The following is a 17,053-nucleotide window of genomic DNA, read 5'->3' on the forward strand; positions in this document are numbered from 1 at the left end:
TTCAGTAACCTACCTTATTACTACTACTTTTTCTCTGACAGGTTTTGATTTAGCTTAGTAGTGGCATGAAACATAAATTACCGGTAGCTAGTATTTTTTCACATGGATGTAAGGAAGGTGGTAAAAAGATTAAATTATGTAAACATATAGCCATCATGAATCAACACCGTACAAATACAATGCCAACCAGCAGACAGTTTTGAAAACCTTGAAGGATGTTTACATAGATATAGAGCACTCATAATGAAATAGTTTTTTCGAGTCTGAAAAAAAGGCTAATTATTTTCTTTTCAAAAAGATGTCAGCAATCTTGTGATCATCAGCTGTCATGTTTGTTTACTTAACTCTATCTTCAGATGCCAGTAGAATCAGGCATCCGGTTATCAGCAATAGTAGCCTATAATTTGCAACGGAGTGGATTTGACAGCCAAATGTGCAACTCCTTCAATGTCAAAAGGGATAAGCTTTTAGAAATGCCGTTGTGTAATATCAGCTTGTCTGTATTTGTAGGGTTCCATGTCAATGGGAAGCTCACATTTGATGTACAGTATTTGTCTTGAGGAAGACCGCCTTCCCACAAGAACTGAAATTTGTCCTCTCCTGACTGTAGCAACCGAATTTTGCTTATAACAACAGTGATCGCTTTCCGAGGGCAGCTTGACTGCACTATACTCTTCGCCAGGGTGTGTTAAGTGCAGAAAGCTAAAATTTAGTCAATGAAGCCTACAAAACCACCAGGTGCAAAATGTGTGACAGCGAGCAAATGTAAGCTTTTACCCCGACATACTGTCATAAGCAAATACTGACTTAAACCATCAGTTTCTAGTGGCTACTAGACTACCATGGCTACCTGAAGGTAACCATGGTTAGCCTAGACCGATTCGTCTCTTGTTGCATCGCAGATCCGTTGTTATGGCGAAGACAAGACTGTTGAAGACACGTGTGCTTTGGCCTCGGACTCGTCCACTTTCAAAGTGTAGGCTATAGGCTCTATTTTTCAATAGCGTAAGTTTTGCGAAAGTCATTTCAAAACTACATTCGTTTCTTTTTTAACCTCCTGTTAAAATTCCTCTTCTGCATCTCATGCTTATTAAGATTATTCAGATAATATGAAACCAAGGAACTTTCAGAAATAATTAATTAAACTACCATTCAACGTTTTATAGGCAGAGACTTTTCTCTGCCTATAAAACGTTGAATGGTAGGGGAAGGTGGGGTTAGTTGAGTCATATTTCAGATTTTTCCTTATATTTTTTTACCTATTGTAGATACACTTATGAAACTCTAAGTGAAACAAAGGTAATGAAGTATGGTTGCTACTACCCATTTATGAAAGCGCTATCTCATGTTTAATTGCCATTTTTATTACCTCAAACATAGTGCACCGTTTGACTCAACCAACCCCGCAGGCAGGGTTAGTTGAGTCAGTGGGTGGGGTTAGTTGAGGCGCAATGTCATTCATGAGATGCATAACTTTTTGGGTCTATATTGGGCACCGCCCCCATCTGGCACCTCTGATCTAGGCTATACCATCAATTAACGTTTATTGTATTCAGGAGTGGGTAATAACCTACTTTGTACTGTGGGCCACAAAAATTATTAACAATACCAGGCGGGCCACATGGCCCTAAATTCGCCCGTTTCCACAGTCTTTCCCTGAAAAAAGAGTCTTCACTGCAACCAGACCCAAATTTTCCTCGGTTATTTTACTCGACTTTATGTCGTTTCACTTAGAAAAAAAAAAATTTCTTTACTACAACCAGGCCCTAATTTCTTTCGATTTCGCCCTACTTCGTGCCATTTCTCTAAAAAAAGTCTTCTTACCGCCTAGACCTAAATTTCACACATTCTATCGAAATTAGTGACGTGAAATCTAATACTTTTCATGCTTTTCCCGCGGGCCACATTGTATTGCTTCGCGAACCAAATTTGGCAAAATTGAAAGTATTTCCATTGGAGACACATAAGTGGTCTCTGAACTAGCTGAATTCCGAGCAGAAGTTACGCTGGAACAAGCTTGATGTGTAGCACTAATGTTGGGTGTTTCGAAGGTTACGGACAACTGATCCATGTGTTCATTGATTTCTGAAGCACAGTTTTCAGCTTGAATCCCAACACGTAACTCTAAAGTTCGGTTGGTCATTTCTGATGGAGCAAAATCTATGTCAGTGAAAATGTCTCTGTACACAGGATATATCCCTGTTGTCTCAAAACCGGCAGCAATATTTTTGTGGGAAAAAGCATTTTCATAGGCTTGGTTTGTAATGCTAGCCACATCATATATACTACAAACCTTTCCAGGATTATTTATTTGCCAGGAACTCAATGCTGTGTTGTAGTTGGCCTTAAACGGGCCATACACAGCCCTGTCCAAAGGCTGTAATTAATGAGATGTGTGAGGGTGTGAAACTAAACAGAAAAGTAGGCCTAATGGATAATTTTAATCAAATAATAGCTCATTTTGTCCAAATAACTGATTTACTAATGCACGTTTAGCAATTCAAATTCAGAAGTAAGATTTCAGCAGCCTGCAACTTGAGGAGGGTTAGTTGAGTCACTGCCTCAACTAGCCCTGCAGCTATTGACTCAACCAACCCCAATCCTTCCTCGTGACAATTATTAAACATATTATCTATACGTAAAGCTTTATCGGTCTTACACAAATGTACTGTGCTTAAGATAGCTATAAACTATATGAAACTTTGACGCTATCTTCGCTTACGCCTAGCATAGCTTCAGCATCCCAATCAACTTTGAGCTGAAAATATTTACTTTTTAGTCCAAAAAATGGCATTTTGCTGACTGTATAACCTGTATAACTTGCACGCCTGCTAAAGCAAGATGGACGCAGTTACCCATAATGCTTATTGTTTCTAGCAATTAATCTTCACGAAGTCATGCTTGGTTAGTTAGAAAACAATGGTGACTCAACTAACCCACTGACTCAACTAACCCCACCTTCCCCTAGTTTAATTAATTATTAAGATTAGCGTACAATAGGTTGAGTTTCGTTTTGAGCATCATGATCGTTGCTAACTTCGCATTGTAGATAAGTCACTAACGACCTGTTTTAGCCTGGTGCTGCAAGTTTGGTGTGGCAAAATTCGGACCCTGCATCCAACAGTTGTGCTTTACTTTGTCCGACAAGAACGGCTACCAGGTTAGGCCTCAATTCATTACGATACTGACTCTAGCTGACTAAAGGTTTATTCAAGTACACACGAAGACACTTACTTGCAATCCACACGCGAATAGTCAACCGTCATCAGTAAGAGTTATTGATAAATGTGACCGTCCACCGCTCAAGTCGAAACACAAAAAGAATGCTTTAAGATAAATGAAACACAAAGATTCAAACTCATGCAGCTGGAAGTCACTAAAGCGTGAGCGCAAAACAAGAACATTAAAAATAAAAAAGGGATCTCATAAATCGTTTCTACACCTGACATCATCATAGGTAGGAGCACTTCTAGGCTATATCAAATTGGGCCTCTTGGCAAAAAGTCAACAAAAACTCTTCAATAAAGAGTTTACAAAAAAGTGAATTTTCACTTATCTTTTCAGATATTTTGTTCTAATATTATTCTATAAAATGTGCTAAACTTTTGTTTGATCACTAGTTGTTATATTCTTTTGACAATTAAGTCATACAGTGACATGTTCCATGTTGTAGCCTACAGCGGGATTGGTCAGTTGTTATTATTAATGTGGCTCTTCTATCAACAATTGTTGATCTACACCACATGAGCAAGAGAAAGGTTAGCCTACTGCCAATTCTGCAACCCAACTTCATCATTGCAAATGTGATGCAGCCAACTCTAGCCCGAGGGAAAGTGATTCTGGTGTTCTACCATCTAATTTTTTGCTGACATTTGCCCCAAAGAATATTATTTGGCATAGTTACGCTACATTTATCATTCACATGAAAAAAAAAAGTTTTTCAAGAGTCTCGCCGAGTACAGAACAGCAAGTTAACGATTTCGCTGCATCAAAGAAATTAGAAGTGACAGATGAAAATGACTCTCACTTCGAACCAGCTACACCTGAATGTGACAACTTTCGACACTTCATATTCGCATTCGTGGCATAAAATTATGAGTTCTACAAAATTGTCGTTTTCTTCTAGACTTTACATCTTTTTAGAAAGCTTTTTTTTGTTTTTGTTTTATTATCTTTATCCTACATTGCGGGAAAGCGGACTTGAGCGCTATGCATCGGTGTACGCCTTCCGACGTACACCTGACCCACGCTGCAGCCGACTGCAATGTCTGTTTCCGGTTGTCTACTCTACTTATGACTTAAATTTGGTACTACCCATTACTCGAATTCGATCACTGGGTAGAGACAATTATCGTAAAGTTTCTTGCCCAGAGAAACAACAGCAAGTGTGGGTGGCTGTGGAGTCAAACATGCAGGCTCTCGACTGCGAGCCCAACGCGCTAACCACTCGGCCACTGCTGCCGACTTTAATATTGTATAACTCTAAAGCAGTTTTTCAAAGCGAGAGTTTACATTAAAAACACTTGAAGCAGCTGACTCAATGACTAGCATAATAGGCTTATAGGGCCTAGTAGCCTACCTATTTTGCTGCTTCCTGTCTGTTATGGAATCTAGTTGTTATTTTATTTGTATGCTATTTTATTCGTATTGTTTATAATTGCAGCGTATACTATTCTCGCAACATACGAAGTAAAAGTTTTCTCTTTCTCCCTCTCCCTTAGAGTGTCTCTCATTCAAGGCTGTCGAAAGACGCTTGCTGAGTTGAGGAGCTTGTCAAATAAGTGTCCCTATCCTGTCTGGCAGACTTCAGACCATCACCAACCTGTTTATTATTTATTTCTGTTTTTTCTACCAGACTTAGAATAAAATTAGAGTTTTACATAGAACATAAAATTATTAAACTGATATCAAGTTGCTGCTTTCCGGACGGCATCTAACAGAACACTGAACTGAAAGAAAATTAAAGAGTTTTGCATTTCTTTTGGGAAGGCGTTTTTCCCGTAGGTAACGGTGCAAGCAAAAAACAAAGCAAGGTGTAAATACAAGAAATTGTGCCTAGACGTGAGCACAACAATTTGACTCAGCGAGTAAGGTGAATGAGCCTCCAGAACATCCCTCTCCCTTACTTCCTCATTTTCTTGTTGAGAATGTATATTTTTCTTTGGCAACTCTACTATAAAATTTTCTCTGCTTGAATCTTGAGCAGGGCTGTCAGATTGGGATAATTGATTCCAGATCTGGAATCAAAACGAACTGGCTAGTAGAGAAAAAAAATGTCTGGAATCTGGAATAGTTTTTAGAAGCAAATTGGGATTGTTTAGACAAGTCTAGATTGTTTCGGTAATTACCTTTTTTTCATTGCATTTAGTAGGAATAAACAGGTTGACGGCTGCGATCAGACTGAAGATTAGACACACTTGCCGACAAAGTATCATTTGATGTTGTCAGCGATCAATATGTTGCATTAGTTGGGCATTGGGATTTTTTCTGTGGTATAGGCTACTGCACTGCGCTTACTGTGGCATGGGAAACGTTTGTTAGTTTTGACATTTGATCGGCAGCTTTTGCTAATTCGTTTAATGACATTTCGAGGTTGCCAGTATTTACAACGTAGGCTATACTGCGTATTAAATGGTATTTTGTTTTAGACTTAAAATGAAATGTCTAGACCTGCAATCTCGAAGGGAAGGCTACAACTAATCTGACAACCCTGATCTTGAGTTTGTTCAAATCAAAATCGTAACTTGAAACTTGACTAAGTTGCTTTTGACTAGGGTCAGCTTACTTTGCATTGATTTCAGATTAGTTTTAATTTTTCTTTATTTTTAATCGCCTCAAAAACTGTAATACATACCAACACGCATAAGATTAGAATAAGGTAGAAGTGACAACACATTAAAAAGTGCTTGATACCGAAGTACAGTAAGTGCAAGTACCGTACGGCACCTAATGTATTGTGTAAGCTGCCGCCCCGTGATGGCCTAGGCCTACTTATAAAGTTGTAAAAAATAAAATTTGGAAGCTTATATTTTTGTTATTTACATTATCTTTTACAAAGTATTTTACAAGTTCAGCATTGTTAAACTATTAATACGCTGTAGTGTGCACATTGTACAAGCTGTCATGCCTGCAACAGTTGCACCATTGAAAAAGCTCCTTTCAAAAAGGAAAGAACCTTGCTTTAAATCACTACGCAGTAAGTGAACTACTTGTACATTTTTTTTGCTCAAGCATATTTTTGAGGTGTTGTATATTGTCAAGACAGTATGACTTACCGTATGTTGACAGTAGCCTATTGTTGGTCATATCTTTTCATTATCTTCGTGTTGCCGATAAAAATTATGTTTTGTGACTGATTAGATACTGCTTATTCTCTTTCGGTACCGTACCATCCTGATTGTGCCATAATCAGAGATGTACGTATACGTCGCAAATTCTACGCCGCAAGTATGCGGCGTAGACTTTTTGTTTACGCTAACGCTTGCAGCCACATTTTTTGGATAGTTTGCGCTTGAGGCTACGCCGTAAAGTTTTTGCGGTTTTTTAGCGCATAGCGTCAACGCATACTTTTTAATGTCTTTTTTTTGCTACAACACACCAATACCTCCCAGCGGTGCAGTTGAAAGAATGTTTTCAATGGGAAAAGACATATTGGAACCAAAACACAGCAAAATGTCAGATGAACACTTTCAGATGCTTGTGTTTCTTCGTGGAAATTCAAAATAAAACTTGTTTGTTTCGAGTGGTTTATACCGTGTGAATGTTTGGCACCTAGCAAACAAAATGAGTTTACGCTAGTGTATGTGCTTACGCTGACGCCGCCAACTTTTTTTACAAGTTGCGTTGACGCATACGGCGTATGGTTTTTCAAACGTTTGCGTTAACGCTGACGGCGTCAATATTTTTTGTATGCGAGTACATCACTGGCCATAATCTAACCTATTGTTATAGGCCTACAATCTATTGTTTTTAAAATTTTGATTCACTTGGTTTATTTGTTATATGACATTGAAACAAATAAATTGAGTAGTTAATAGCATCTCAAAACAAAGTCTAGCTCTTAATAAGAATATGTTGGAAAATTATGATTTGATAAATTAAATGTGTTAAGGTTTAAAATCTTTTAGTTTTTATGTTGTGACGTCATGTTGTAATATTTTTTGGCTGCTTCTCAGAAAATAATAAATGTTACTGGTACACAGTGGCTATGGTTACTAAATGTGGTAGTGTAATATTGTTGATTTAGACTTTTGTTTCAGAATCTTCACCAAACTATAGTGGATATAACAGTAGGACAAGTAAACCATATTCACATGAGGAAAGAAAGTAAGTTTGCATTTGTATAAAATTGATCAAAGAGCTATTAACATTTTGTTTCACTAAACAAAATATTTTTTAGATCCCTTACGATGTTTGATAAAACCTATCTGCAAATACCAATGAAAGCAACAAGAAGAAAATCCAAATATGTATGTATAGCAGTTTTTTTTATAGATACGTATAATTTGTTTATACTGCAACGACATAGCAACAACATTTTTTACAATACAGTAGAATTTGCCTAAGTCATCACCTCCAAGTGAAAGTGAATGATGACAATTTCGGCCAAACAATGACTTTTCCAAACTAGTGCAAACCATATAAAAAGCACAACAAAACACATAAAACAACTGTGTAACATAGCAACAGTATCAACAACTGGAAGTTTTGTGTTGGTCCGAAATATTCCAAAATGTTTGATTGCTGTTCTTTAACTAATTAATAATTTCTTTAAAGAGCCATTCACTTTGTGAATTAACAAATCGTTAAAAATTCTTTAAATTTGTTTTTGTGACACACCATGTAAAGCTGTGTAGTTGATTTAATATATATCTCTAATGCTTCTTTTGTGGATGGGATAAATAGTTATATACCTATTCTATTTGAATAAGGACCTTTTCACCCTTTTAGGGTGAAACAGGCCGTAGAGATTTTAGAAAGTAATAACTATATTTGATGTAGTTATATTCTTAGATAAGTTGTTTCTTCTTTTTTTGAAGAAAAAGCCAACAGTTTTCTGTTTCTTGAACAAATTTGATCTTGAGAAAATTATTGTAGATTGCACCTAGTTTTACCAAGGGTTTAGTGTAACTAGAGGTATGAGTTGTTTTTTTTTTGAAAAAAATAACAAAAATATAAAAACAATCGTTTTGCTCAACAAGTGTCTCCGAAATTTAAATGCTGGAACAAAATTTAAAGGTTTTTTCTGAAATATCTGTTCTGAAATAATCAAGACATATAAGTTATCATCTGAAATAAAATTTTGTCACTACACTTTTCATTAAAATTTTCTTTTTACTTCACCAATGATAAAAAAAGGATGCGTAGTGTGATAAAATAATCAAAAAAGTAAAGAGTACCGTACCACCAAATTCTAGTTTATTAATTTGAATTGAAAAAAATTAAATTTGCCAATTTAGTATGGTACTCTCTACTTTTTTTTATCCGTAAGTTAACCTGTATCAGTCGGCCAGACTGTAGATTCACCCATTAGACTTTAAACAATGTTTACTCATCATAATAGGTTATATGCAATGACAGAATTGAAAAAAATAAACAACCTAAAAGAAATTGGGACAAGTAATAAAGAAGGTTGACTGTTAACAGGGTCACCACTGGGACTGTTTCCCAGGATTTCTCATACAAATAGTATTCATCCTCACCATTGTTAGTACATACCATGCTTAAAGTTGGGTGGTTCATTGGAACCACTTGTTGAGCATGCGGCCGCACTTCTGACTTAAACTTAGTCAAAACTGCAGTAAACTAATTCATAATAAGTTATTCAGCAAGTATAATTTGGCAGTTATTTTTGCAGTTCTTTGTTATGATAAATGAAAACAGTTGTTACTTGGAAAATGTATGCAACGATGTCAATAGGACATAGTATATAAAACAAAAACAAAAAAACGTAAAAACAATTATATACCTACTAAAAAAAAACAATAATTAAAAAAACATTTTTAACTATCCGAAGGGCATCAAATGAATATGGCTGAGATTAAAGATTTTTATGTTCTAATTAGCTTTGAAGTTGACCATTCAGTGTAATTGTGCACTTAAACTGATTGAAACATTTATTTTAAATGAATTGATGTTGGATGAAATAAAAAAAAAATTTAAGGGTAAACAAATCAGTGGCAAGTAATAGAAAATGACGAGTTAGCTGATGGCAAGTTAAGCAAATTGACGTAACTTTCAAAAAGTGATAAGTTATGCAAAACATCAGCTTCAGCGAATTTTACTGTACACTGTATGACATTTATTTAAATGCAGTATAGAGTAAGTCAGAGAAATAACTTCACCTTAATTTAAGAAGTTCACCAATTTCAGTTCTTGTATAATATGTTGTACTACAACAGTAGTATTAAATTGATCTAACTTGGAATATGATTCACTGTAATAAGCTTCTTGTCTTAACAAATTTTTCTTTGCTGAAAGTCTTAGTGTTTTGAACTATTATGTGCAATATAATCAAAATATTGCAATACTATCGTTTGATGGTGATTAATCTTCATTTTTAAGGATAAACATATATTATAGAATCGTATGTATCGTCTCAATGAAGTGCAAAGATGTTCTGAAATCGAACAAAAAGAACAATATCGATTGCTCATAGAGCAGTACCGTACTAAAACTCTTGCCGAAACCGAAGCTATTTTTTGTCGAAAAAATAGTGCAGGCAGTAATCCAGCAGCCAAAGAAGATGTGATAGTCGATCTTTCAGAAACTCCACTGTCTGGATCAAGTAACATTGTGAGTGGTAATGGTAATTTATTTACTGTTTGAAGATATAGCCTTACAATAGGTGATATACATGCATGATTTGTATGGCTTGCTGGTATTGGCAATTTACTTAATGCAAAACTTTTTATGAGAATGGATTTTGCAGTTTCAGGCTTGAAACAAGCTACATTGTCGTAGTATAACAGTATTGCGTATCATACTTATAGACTGTAGAGGCTTTGAACCATTCGGTAAGTAAAGTTGAATTGAGAGCTATTCTTGAAATGTACTGCTCAGGCGCACACTCTCAAAGCTGAATAAAAACCTTTGCTTGATCATGCTGTTTTTTTTTGCAAGCAAAGTTGGGCATTTACTCGACTGCACTATTAGGGTACACCTATTACAGTATCGTCCATTATCATTTTGAAATAGCTGTGGAGCCTGTGTCTAATACGAAATATTTATCTTCCGTAAAACTTCATTTCTCTACATGTTCATCTGTTTGATGATGATTGATTTTGAACACATTTATTTTCGTGATAACTTATGTGGCTTTCATGTGCCAAATTTTGTAGAGGCACACAATTTTGGTTGCGTAGTGCACAGTATTATGTTAAAGCATAAATCTACACTTTTAATTCAACAGGCATTTTCACGCCAGTTAGAACAGAAAAATACTTATGGCAGCTTTTTGGATTCTCCTATGAAGGTACCTTCAAGCTGCTTCCAAAGGTAAGGCTTTATATTCAATTATTCATGCATTACTGCCTATAGCTAGAAGCGCGTCTACATATCAGTGCAACTCAATTAAAACAGCATTGGAGGCTAAATTTATTCACCAAAATGCAGGGATTTACGCAAAGAAAATCTCTAATAATATTTCAAAATAAAACAAGTTTTTTCTTAATTAACTTGTAACACTTACAGATTACAGAAAAGGCTTGTTCTGTTTTGTCGTATATCGTACCATCTGTGTGCGTTCTTTTTTCTAGTGATTGTTATACTATGGCTTAATGGGTTTGATTTCATCCTGCTTGCAACATTGTCAAGTTGCGAGATTACCGATGTCCATTTCTGGCTTTCTGCTCCGTACAGCTACCGAGAAATTTTATTTTTGTAATATTTAACAATGCATACAGTAGGGCGCATAAGTTATAAACGAAATTTTAATCAAACGCTTTTCAAAAAAAATCTATATTGTGTCAAATGCTGATTTCCTTACTTCACTTTCCCGGCTTTGCTTGCAGTAGAGAGCATGTTGCTGTAATTTTAAATGTTTGGTTTAGTTCAACACGAAGCACTGATACAAATGCTGCCCTGGATTGTAACAACAAAGCAAATACGAATGGAAAGTACAGTAAGTTTATTATTCCTCAGTGTATTAACGATTTTCTTTACTTTCAATTTTTTTAGTGTCTTTGCTGTAATTATGAATATTAAAACTGAAAGAAATTTTATTAATATACGTAAGTTTTCCTTAATGCTGATGCGCGGAATGGCCCGTTTCGGCGAGTCCGATTCGGCGAGTCTAATTCGGCTAGTCCGATTCGGCGAGTTCCTTATTCGGCAATTTTTGAAATTTTTTTTTAAATATCGGATACCGTAGCCTAATTATCATTGCCGTTTTAGGGTTTGGGGTTAGGGGTAAGTGTTAGGAGTTGGGGTTAGGGTTGGGAGTTAGAGTTAGGGGTTGGGGTAAGTGTTAGGGGTTAGGGTTAGAGGTTAGGGTTGGGGGTTAGGGCCTTATTTCAACGTTTAGCGACGTTAAAACGATGTAAAAGCGGCAATGATAATTAGGCTACGGTACCCAATAATTTAAAAAAAAATTCAAAAATCGCCAAATAGGGAACTCGCCGAATAGGGAACTCGCCGAATAGGGCACCCGCCGAATCGGACTAGCCGAATTGGACTCGCCGAATAGTAGCAGACCCCTGATGCAAGGGTGGAGCGATTCATTATTTAGAAGCATATTGAAAATATCAGTGCACAGAGTACACTTACAAACTCTGCTCCACCGCATATAAATTATATTCGCGCTTACCAATTGTCACACTGCGTGATCACATTATTGCATCCCTGTGATAACGTTACGTTTATTCATGGTATCAACCATATTGATCTAAACACAGAGACCTTGCCAACGTGTAAATTAACCAGTAATTGAAGGTTTTGAAATTCTGGTACGTTTACTTCAGTGTCCCATATAGACTGGTTTTTAACTACTATTTAAGCCAGTGGTTCTTAAACTGGGGGGCCTGTGAGGCTCACAAGAGGGGCGCAAGAAATTGAAAAACTCTGCATGAATTATAACTAAACATGTCTTCACAACTACGCTGGACACTGTGGACAGTCAATTGTTGAAGATGACACTTTGTGTTGCAGTGGCACAGTATGTTTGTAGAGCGTGTTGTTGTCACATCTCGCATTCTTTGTAATGTTTTAGACGTTGCTAAATGTTTGCGCGACACCTTGACTCGTAACACAACGGCTTTCTGACACAGCAGCCTCGAGGTTTAGTTGTAATAATATTGGCAACGACTGACCAACAAGTGACAGAGGCTAGAAGTACAACAGTATCCCCAACTCTGATAGTAGGCCTACCATGCGAAAATTATATTTTTAATTTTAGCATTGATTTAATTAGGTTTATTTTTAATTAATCAGTTCTATTGACATAAAATGAGTGTGGAAAAGGTATGACAAAAATTATCTGAAGTTTGGCTTTATAGATGCTATAGTAAATGACCAAGTTGTACCACAATGCGTCATATGTTTTTAAAATCTGAGCAACGACGGTTTGAGACCAACTCGTTCGCAGCGTCATCATGAAAAAAAAACACCTTGACTACCAAAGTAAACCTTTAGCTATTTTCCAATGCAAGAATGACTCTTTTAAAAAAATGAAGATCGCAAGTAGCGAGTGCTTTCGCCAATCGTTGTCGGCGGAAGTTGTAAAAGCGTCTTTCAGAATTTGGCATCGTCGAGTTGGCTTACCTCGTGGACATTTTCGAAGCCCTTAATAATTTAAATCTGCTCCTGCAGGGCAAGAATACAAATCGCATAAAAAATTATGATGCCATCTATGCTTTCATAGCAAAACTGGGGCTGTGGCATCGACGAGTTCAAAAAGGAAACGCAGCTTCATTTTCCAACCTTGATACTGTCCTTGAGAAAACACCAAATTGAACTGAAGGTATCCACAAAAAAGTCACATCCTTCGCATTAATGCAACTTACCTGGAAATAAATTGCTGTTCTGCTTAATGTTTAATGATTTTGAAACCAGGTGGGGCGCGAATTTTGTTAAAATTGTAAAAGGGAGGCGTGTCTCAAAAAGTTTAAGAACCACTGATTTAAGCTATCAACTTCTAGTAACGATTCCAAGTGCTATCATGTTTGGGGGTCTGCTACTATTCTGTGAGTCCGATTCGGTGAGTTCCTAACCTAACCTCTAACCCCTAACCCTAAAACGGCAATGATAATTAGGCTACGGTACCCAATAATTTAAAAAAAAAATTGAAAAAATTCCCCGTTAAGGGATCGGACTCACCGAAACGGGCCATTCCGATGTTTGGCGGATCTGCCTCCCGTCAAATGTAAAGTTTGCACGTTAGCATGAGCTGTGTTGTAGGTCGCCATGGTATTAACCATTGACATTCATCCTACAGCAACAGCCATCTCATCATCACACAGTCCTCAGTTCGGAACATCAAGAAATAGTTTGTCAGTTCTCAAGCCGTCTGAGGTGGCAACTCCCCCGAACAAGCGGCCTCTGATTGATGACTGGTTTTCTCCATCAAGTCCTTACCTCTGCAAGTCATTTGTCAAAGACTTGTGAGTAATTCGAGTTCGAAGAAATTATTTCATATACGAAACGGAAAGGTGATGTGTGACTGCTTAGATTTCTACCTGTAGAATGTCGTCGTACGGGAGGCGGGAAAGGGAACGAAAGCAACGGTTGGCAGAAGAAGAGACCAGGGCAAGGTTACTGAAAGAGAAGCGAGAGATGAAAGAAGAACTCCTGTCTGATTTATTGGAAGCGAGGTTGAATGTCACCGTGGATGTGGAGCCAATCCCTGAACTTACTCCAGTAAGACTCCGTTCATATTATTTGCTTCTTCAAACTTCCATGCAATTGTATGTAAAGCGGTGTGTTGTATTTCACAATTTGTCGCTCTTAGCCTTAACGTTTTTGGAACTATCCAGGAAATGGAAGACATTGTTGCCAAGGCGCTTATCCCTTATCCGCAGCATGAAGTCCTCAATGAGCGCTTCAACATCGCCATTACCCGACAGCATATGCTGACTTTATCCGGTCATAACTGGCTCAATGACGAGGTTAGTTTAGCTTCCATGTGGGCTCTGTGATTTTGATTGACGCTTCACAGCACTATTTTATAACAAAACAAAAAAATTGCCACAGCCACATTTGTGGTACGTTGTCGTAATCTATTGTCAGATGCTTGCCTGTTGCACTGACGAATCCTGCTCGCATTTTTGACAAAAGTTTACTGACTTTTTCAATGTTCCTATGTATTGTACAGTTTGCATATCCGTTTTGACTGACGCTTGATTGAACCAATTAGTAATTGAAAAGTACTACATTTTGATTGATTGCACTGTTTCTATGAAATACCTGCCGCAGCCACATTTTCAGTACGGTACACTGCTGTCAGAGGCCTTCCAGTTACATTGACGAAACTTTTTTGCATATTTTAACAAAACACTGTTGACTTTTCTGAATGCATATAGGCTACAGTATAATTCGTCAGTTCGCCTTATTGGTCACATTTTTGTCGGTCCCGGTTGCATAATTCATAAGGTTAACCTGTTTGTATTATTTGTCAGTTCGCCTAATTCGTCATTTCCTTTATCCCCATGAGGTGACGAATTTTACTGTAGCCTACTTCTTTCAATGTGTTTTGTAGATAATTAATTTCTATATGGAGTTAATTGTTGAGCGGTCGAAGTCGGTGGATAATCTTCCAAGTGCCCACGCCATGAATACATTTTTCTACCCAAAGATTAGCTCGCAAGGATACAAGTCCGTTAGGAGATGGACAAAACGAGTTGATATTTTTTCTAAGGACATTCTTTTTTTTCCAATTCACCTCGGCGTACACTGGACTCTTGCGGTACGTTGCTATTGTAGCCTACTGTGTGTGCTGGTGTTTTTTGTTGTTGTTGTTAAGGATATTAGAAACGAAATTCGTACTGAAAATCTACCAGCGCCATATTGAGGAATCTTGGTAATAAAGTGACGAATTTAAAACGAGCGAAACAGCCTTGTCTTTTCATATTAGTGACTTTTCAAACAACGAGTGGGATGTCAGAAGCTGAGGAAATGGCGTCACTTGATTTAGAACAGCGCCTAACACAAAGTTGTTTGTGCAGTAACTTCTCAACTGCGCAGCATAAGGAATTGTGTTGTCTCGCATGTAATTGGTGGCGGCAATCTATTCTTACAATTTTTTGTCGACACTTTGCGCAGGTTGCGGATTTTGTTACAAAAGAGTTGCGATACTACGATTCTATGGGGGATGCAAACGCACAATGTCTTCAAATATTAAAGAATTACTTGGCAAGTGAACATGAAGATAAGAAGAAAACAACCCTTGATGTTTCACAGTGGAAAATTATCAGCAAATCTCCAACTGTAAGTCAATAATCACGCTAGTGATAGAGTATGCTTGTGATGTATCTTATTTATACGTACTCTACACCAAGGGCGGGCAGCGAATTTTTTCCCACGAGATTTCTGTCTCATTGATTCTAGTCACTCTAAAAGTAAGATTTTCCGAAAGTGTTTTGAGAGATTAGTTGATTCAGATTGCGAAATAACCATTTACCAAGGAAATTCTGCAATGATAATAAAATATAAGCTTTCCCTAACCCTACTTTTTTTGAAAAGCTCTTGTGCACCGCAAAAATTAATTTAAAGAAAAAAAAAGTTTGACTTCGACGGGCGTCGAACCCTCGTTCTCACGAACACTAGGCAGAGGATGAAACCACTGAACCAACCGTGCCATCGAGAAAATGTTGCATTCACACGGTTTTAATACAAACTTTTACCAAAATATGTAAATGAGACAGAAATCTCGCGGGAAAAAAATTTCGCGGGCGGGCGATCTACGGCCCGCGACAACATTTAAAACTCGAAGAGAAATTTACCTAGTCTTATGTTATTGAATAAGCATCGTTGCAGCCGGCCTCTGCATTATCACTATTTGGCTCACGCATGTAAAAAGGTTACTCTTCCCTGCTCTAAACGTTAAACTGAACAACAATATTAACTTTCGTCTGACTTCAGTAGCCTAGCCTGTTGGTGTTTTTATTATTATTCATATGTACCGTAGTGAATTGTGCTTTAAGTGTTTTCACAAATTTGGTTAACTATTTGAAGTGGAAACACAATACAAACCAGGGCTGTGGAGATTCTGACGTGTCCAGAGTCGGGTAGTTATGAGCCGAGGGGTCGGAGTTGTATATTTTTCGCCCGATCTCACAGCCCTGATTCTGTCACCATGAAAGCCAAATAATTTAATATTCCCTATCTGTTTGTTTTGCAATGGATGATGAAATATTAACGAATGATTTTCTTTTCATCCTAGGAAATTCCTCAGCAACAAAACGGATCCGATTGCGGGGTTTTCGCTTGCACTTTTGCAGAATTCATCAGCAGAAAAGCGCCACTGTCGTTCCAGCAAAGTGACATGCCCTTGATTCGCCTGACCATGGTTTGGGAAATAATGCGTGGCTGTTTGGTTAGATGATGCAGTTTACCTAGCCTAAAACCAAAGTTATTTAAAACTGTAGAACTGATGAAAGGCTTGCACCGTGGAACTCTGGATAATTCGTATAGGCTACAGCAAAGCGGAAATCTATGAAGATTTTTGAAATATTGTTTGTTGCGTCACAACTGCCCGCTAGACCTTGCTTAAAAAAATCGAACACTTCCAAACTCGCATTTTACAATTTTTTTATTGGCGTTTCAAAATATATTTACTTTTTCGTGTCATATTGCACTGGATGACAAGCGTGTGCTTTGGCATGTGGCAAGAAAGCAGCGATTGCTACAATGTTCTGAATACAGCTATTTTATTTGAGGCTATTCAAACATGATGGCCTTGGAAGTTGCAATAAAATGCATGAAAATGGCGTCTGATGATATTTGTACAGCCCCTTTGACTGGTGAAGAAAGAGTGTTCATTGGCAGCATCTATCAACATTAAGCTTCAAAGTAAACCTTGGATAGCAACTCTAATGTGTTACATTTTTTTGATATTTCG

The 17,053-nt window shown here is 37.3% G+C and overlaps 1 protein-coding gene across 1 annotated transcript; it reads left to right on the forward strand.

Moving 5' to 3' along the window:
• The first annotated feature begins 6,065 nt into the window (after positions 1-6,065).
• Positions 6,066-16,922, forward strand: LOC145778317 (sentrin-specific protease 1-like). Its single transcript, XM_082589782.1, has 12 exons — positions 6,066-6,196; positions 7,260-7,326; positions 7,400-7,469; positions 9,583-9,795; positions 10,412-10,497; positions 11,052-11,122; positions 13,433-13,598; positions 13,680-13,854; positions 13,971-14,102; positions 14,693-14,899; positions 15,256-15,420; positions 16,376-16,922. Exons 1-12 carry the CDS (start codon positions 6,124-6,126, stop codon positions 16,535-16,537), a joined length of 1,587 nt encoding a protein of 528 aa, XP_082445908.1. The 5' UTR covers positions 6,066-6,123; the 3' UTR covers positions 16,538-16,922.
• Positions 16,923-17,053: the final 131 nt, after the last annotated feature.

Source organism: Aplidium turbinatum, chromosome 10, assembly GCF_918807975.1.
Source record: "Aplidium turbinatum chromosome 10, kaAplTurb1.1, whole genome shotgun sequence".
NCBI lineage: Eukaryota > Metazoa > Chordata > Ascidiacea > Aplousobranchia > Polyclinidae > Aplidium > Aplidium turbinatum.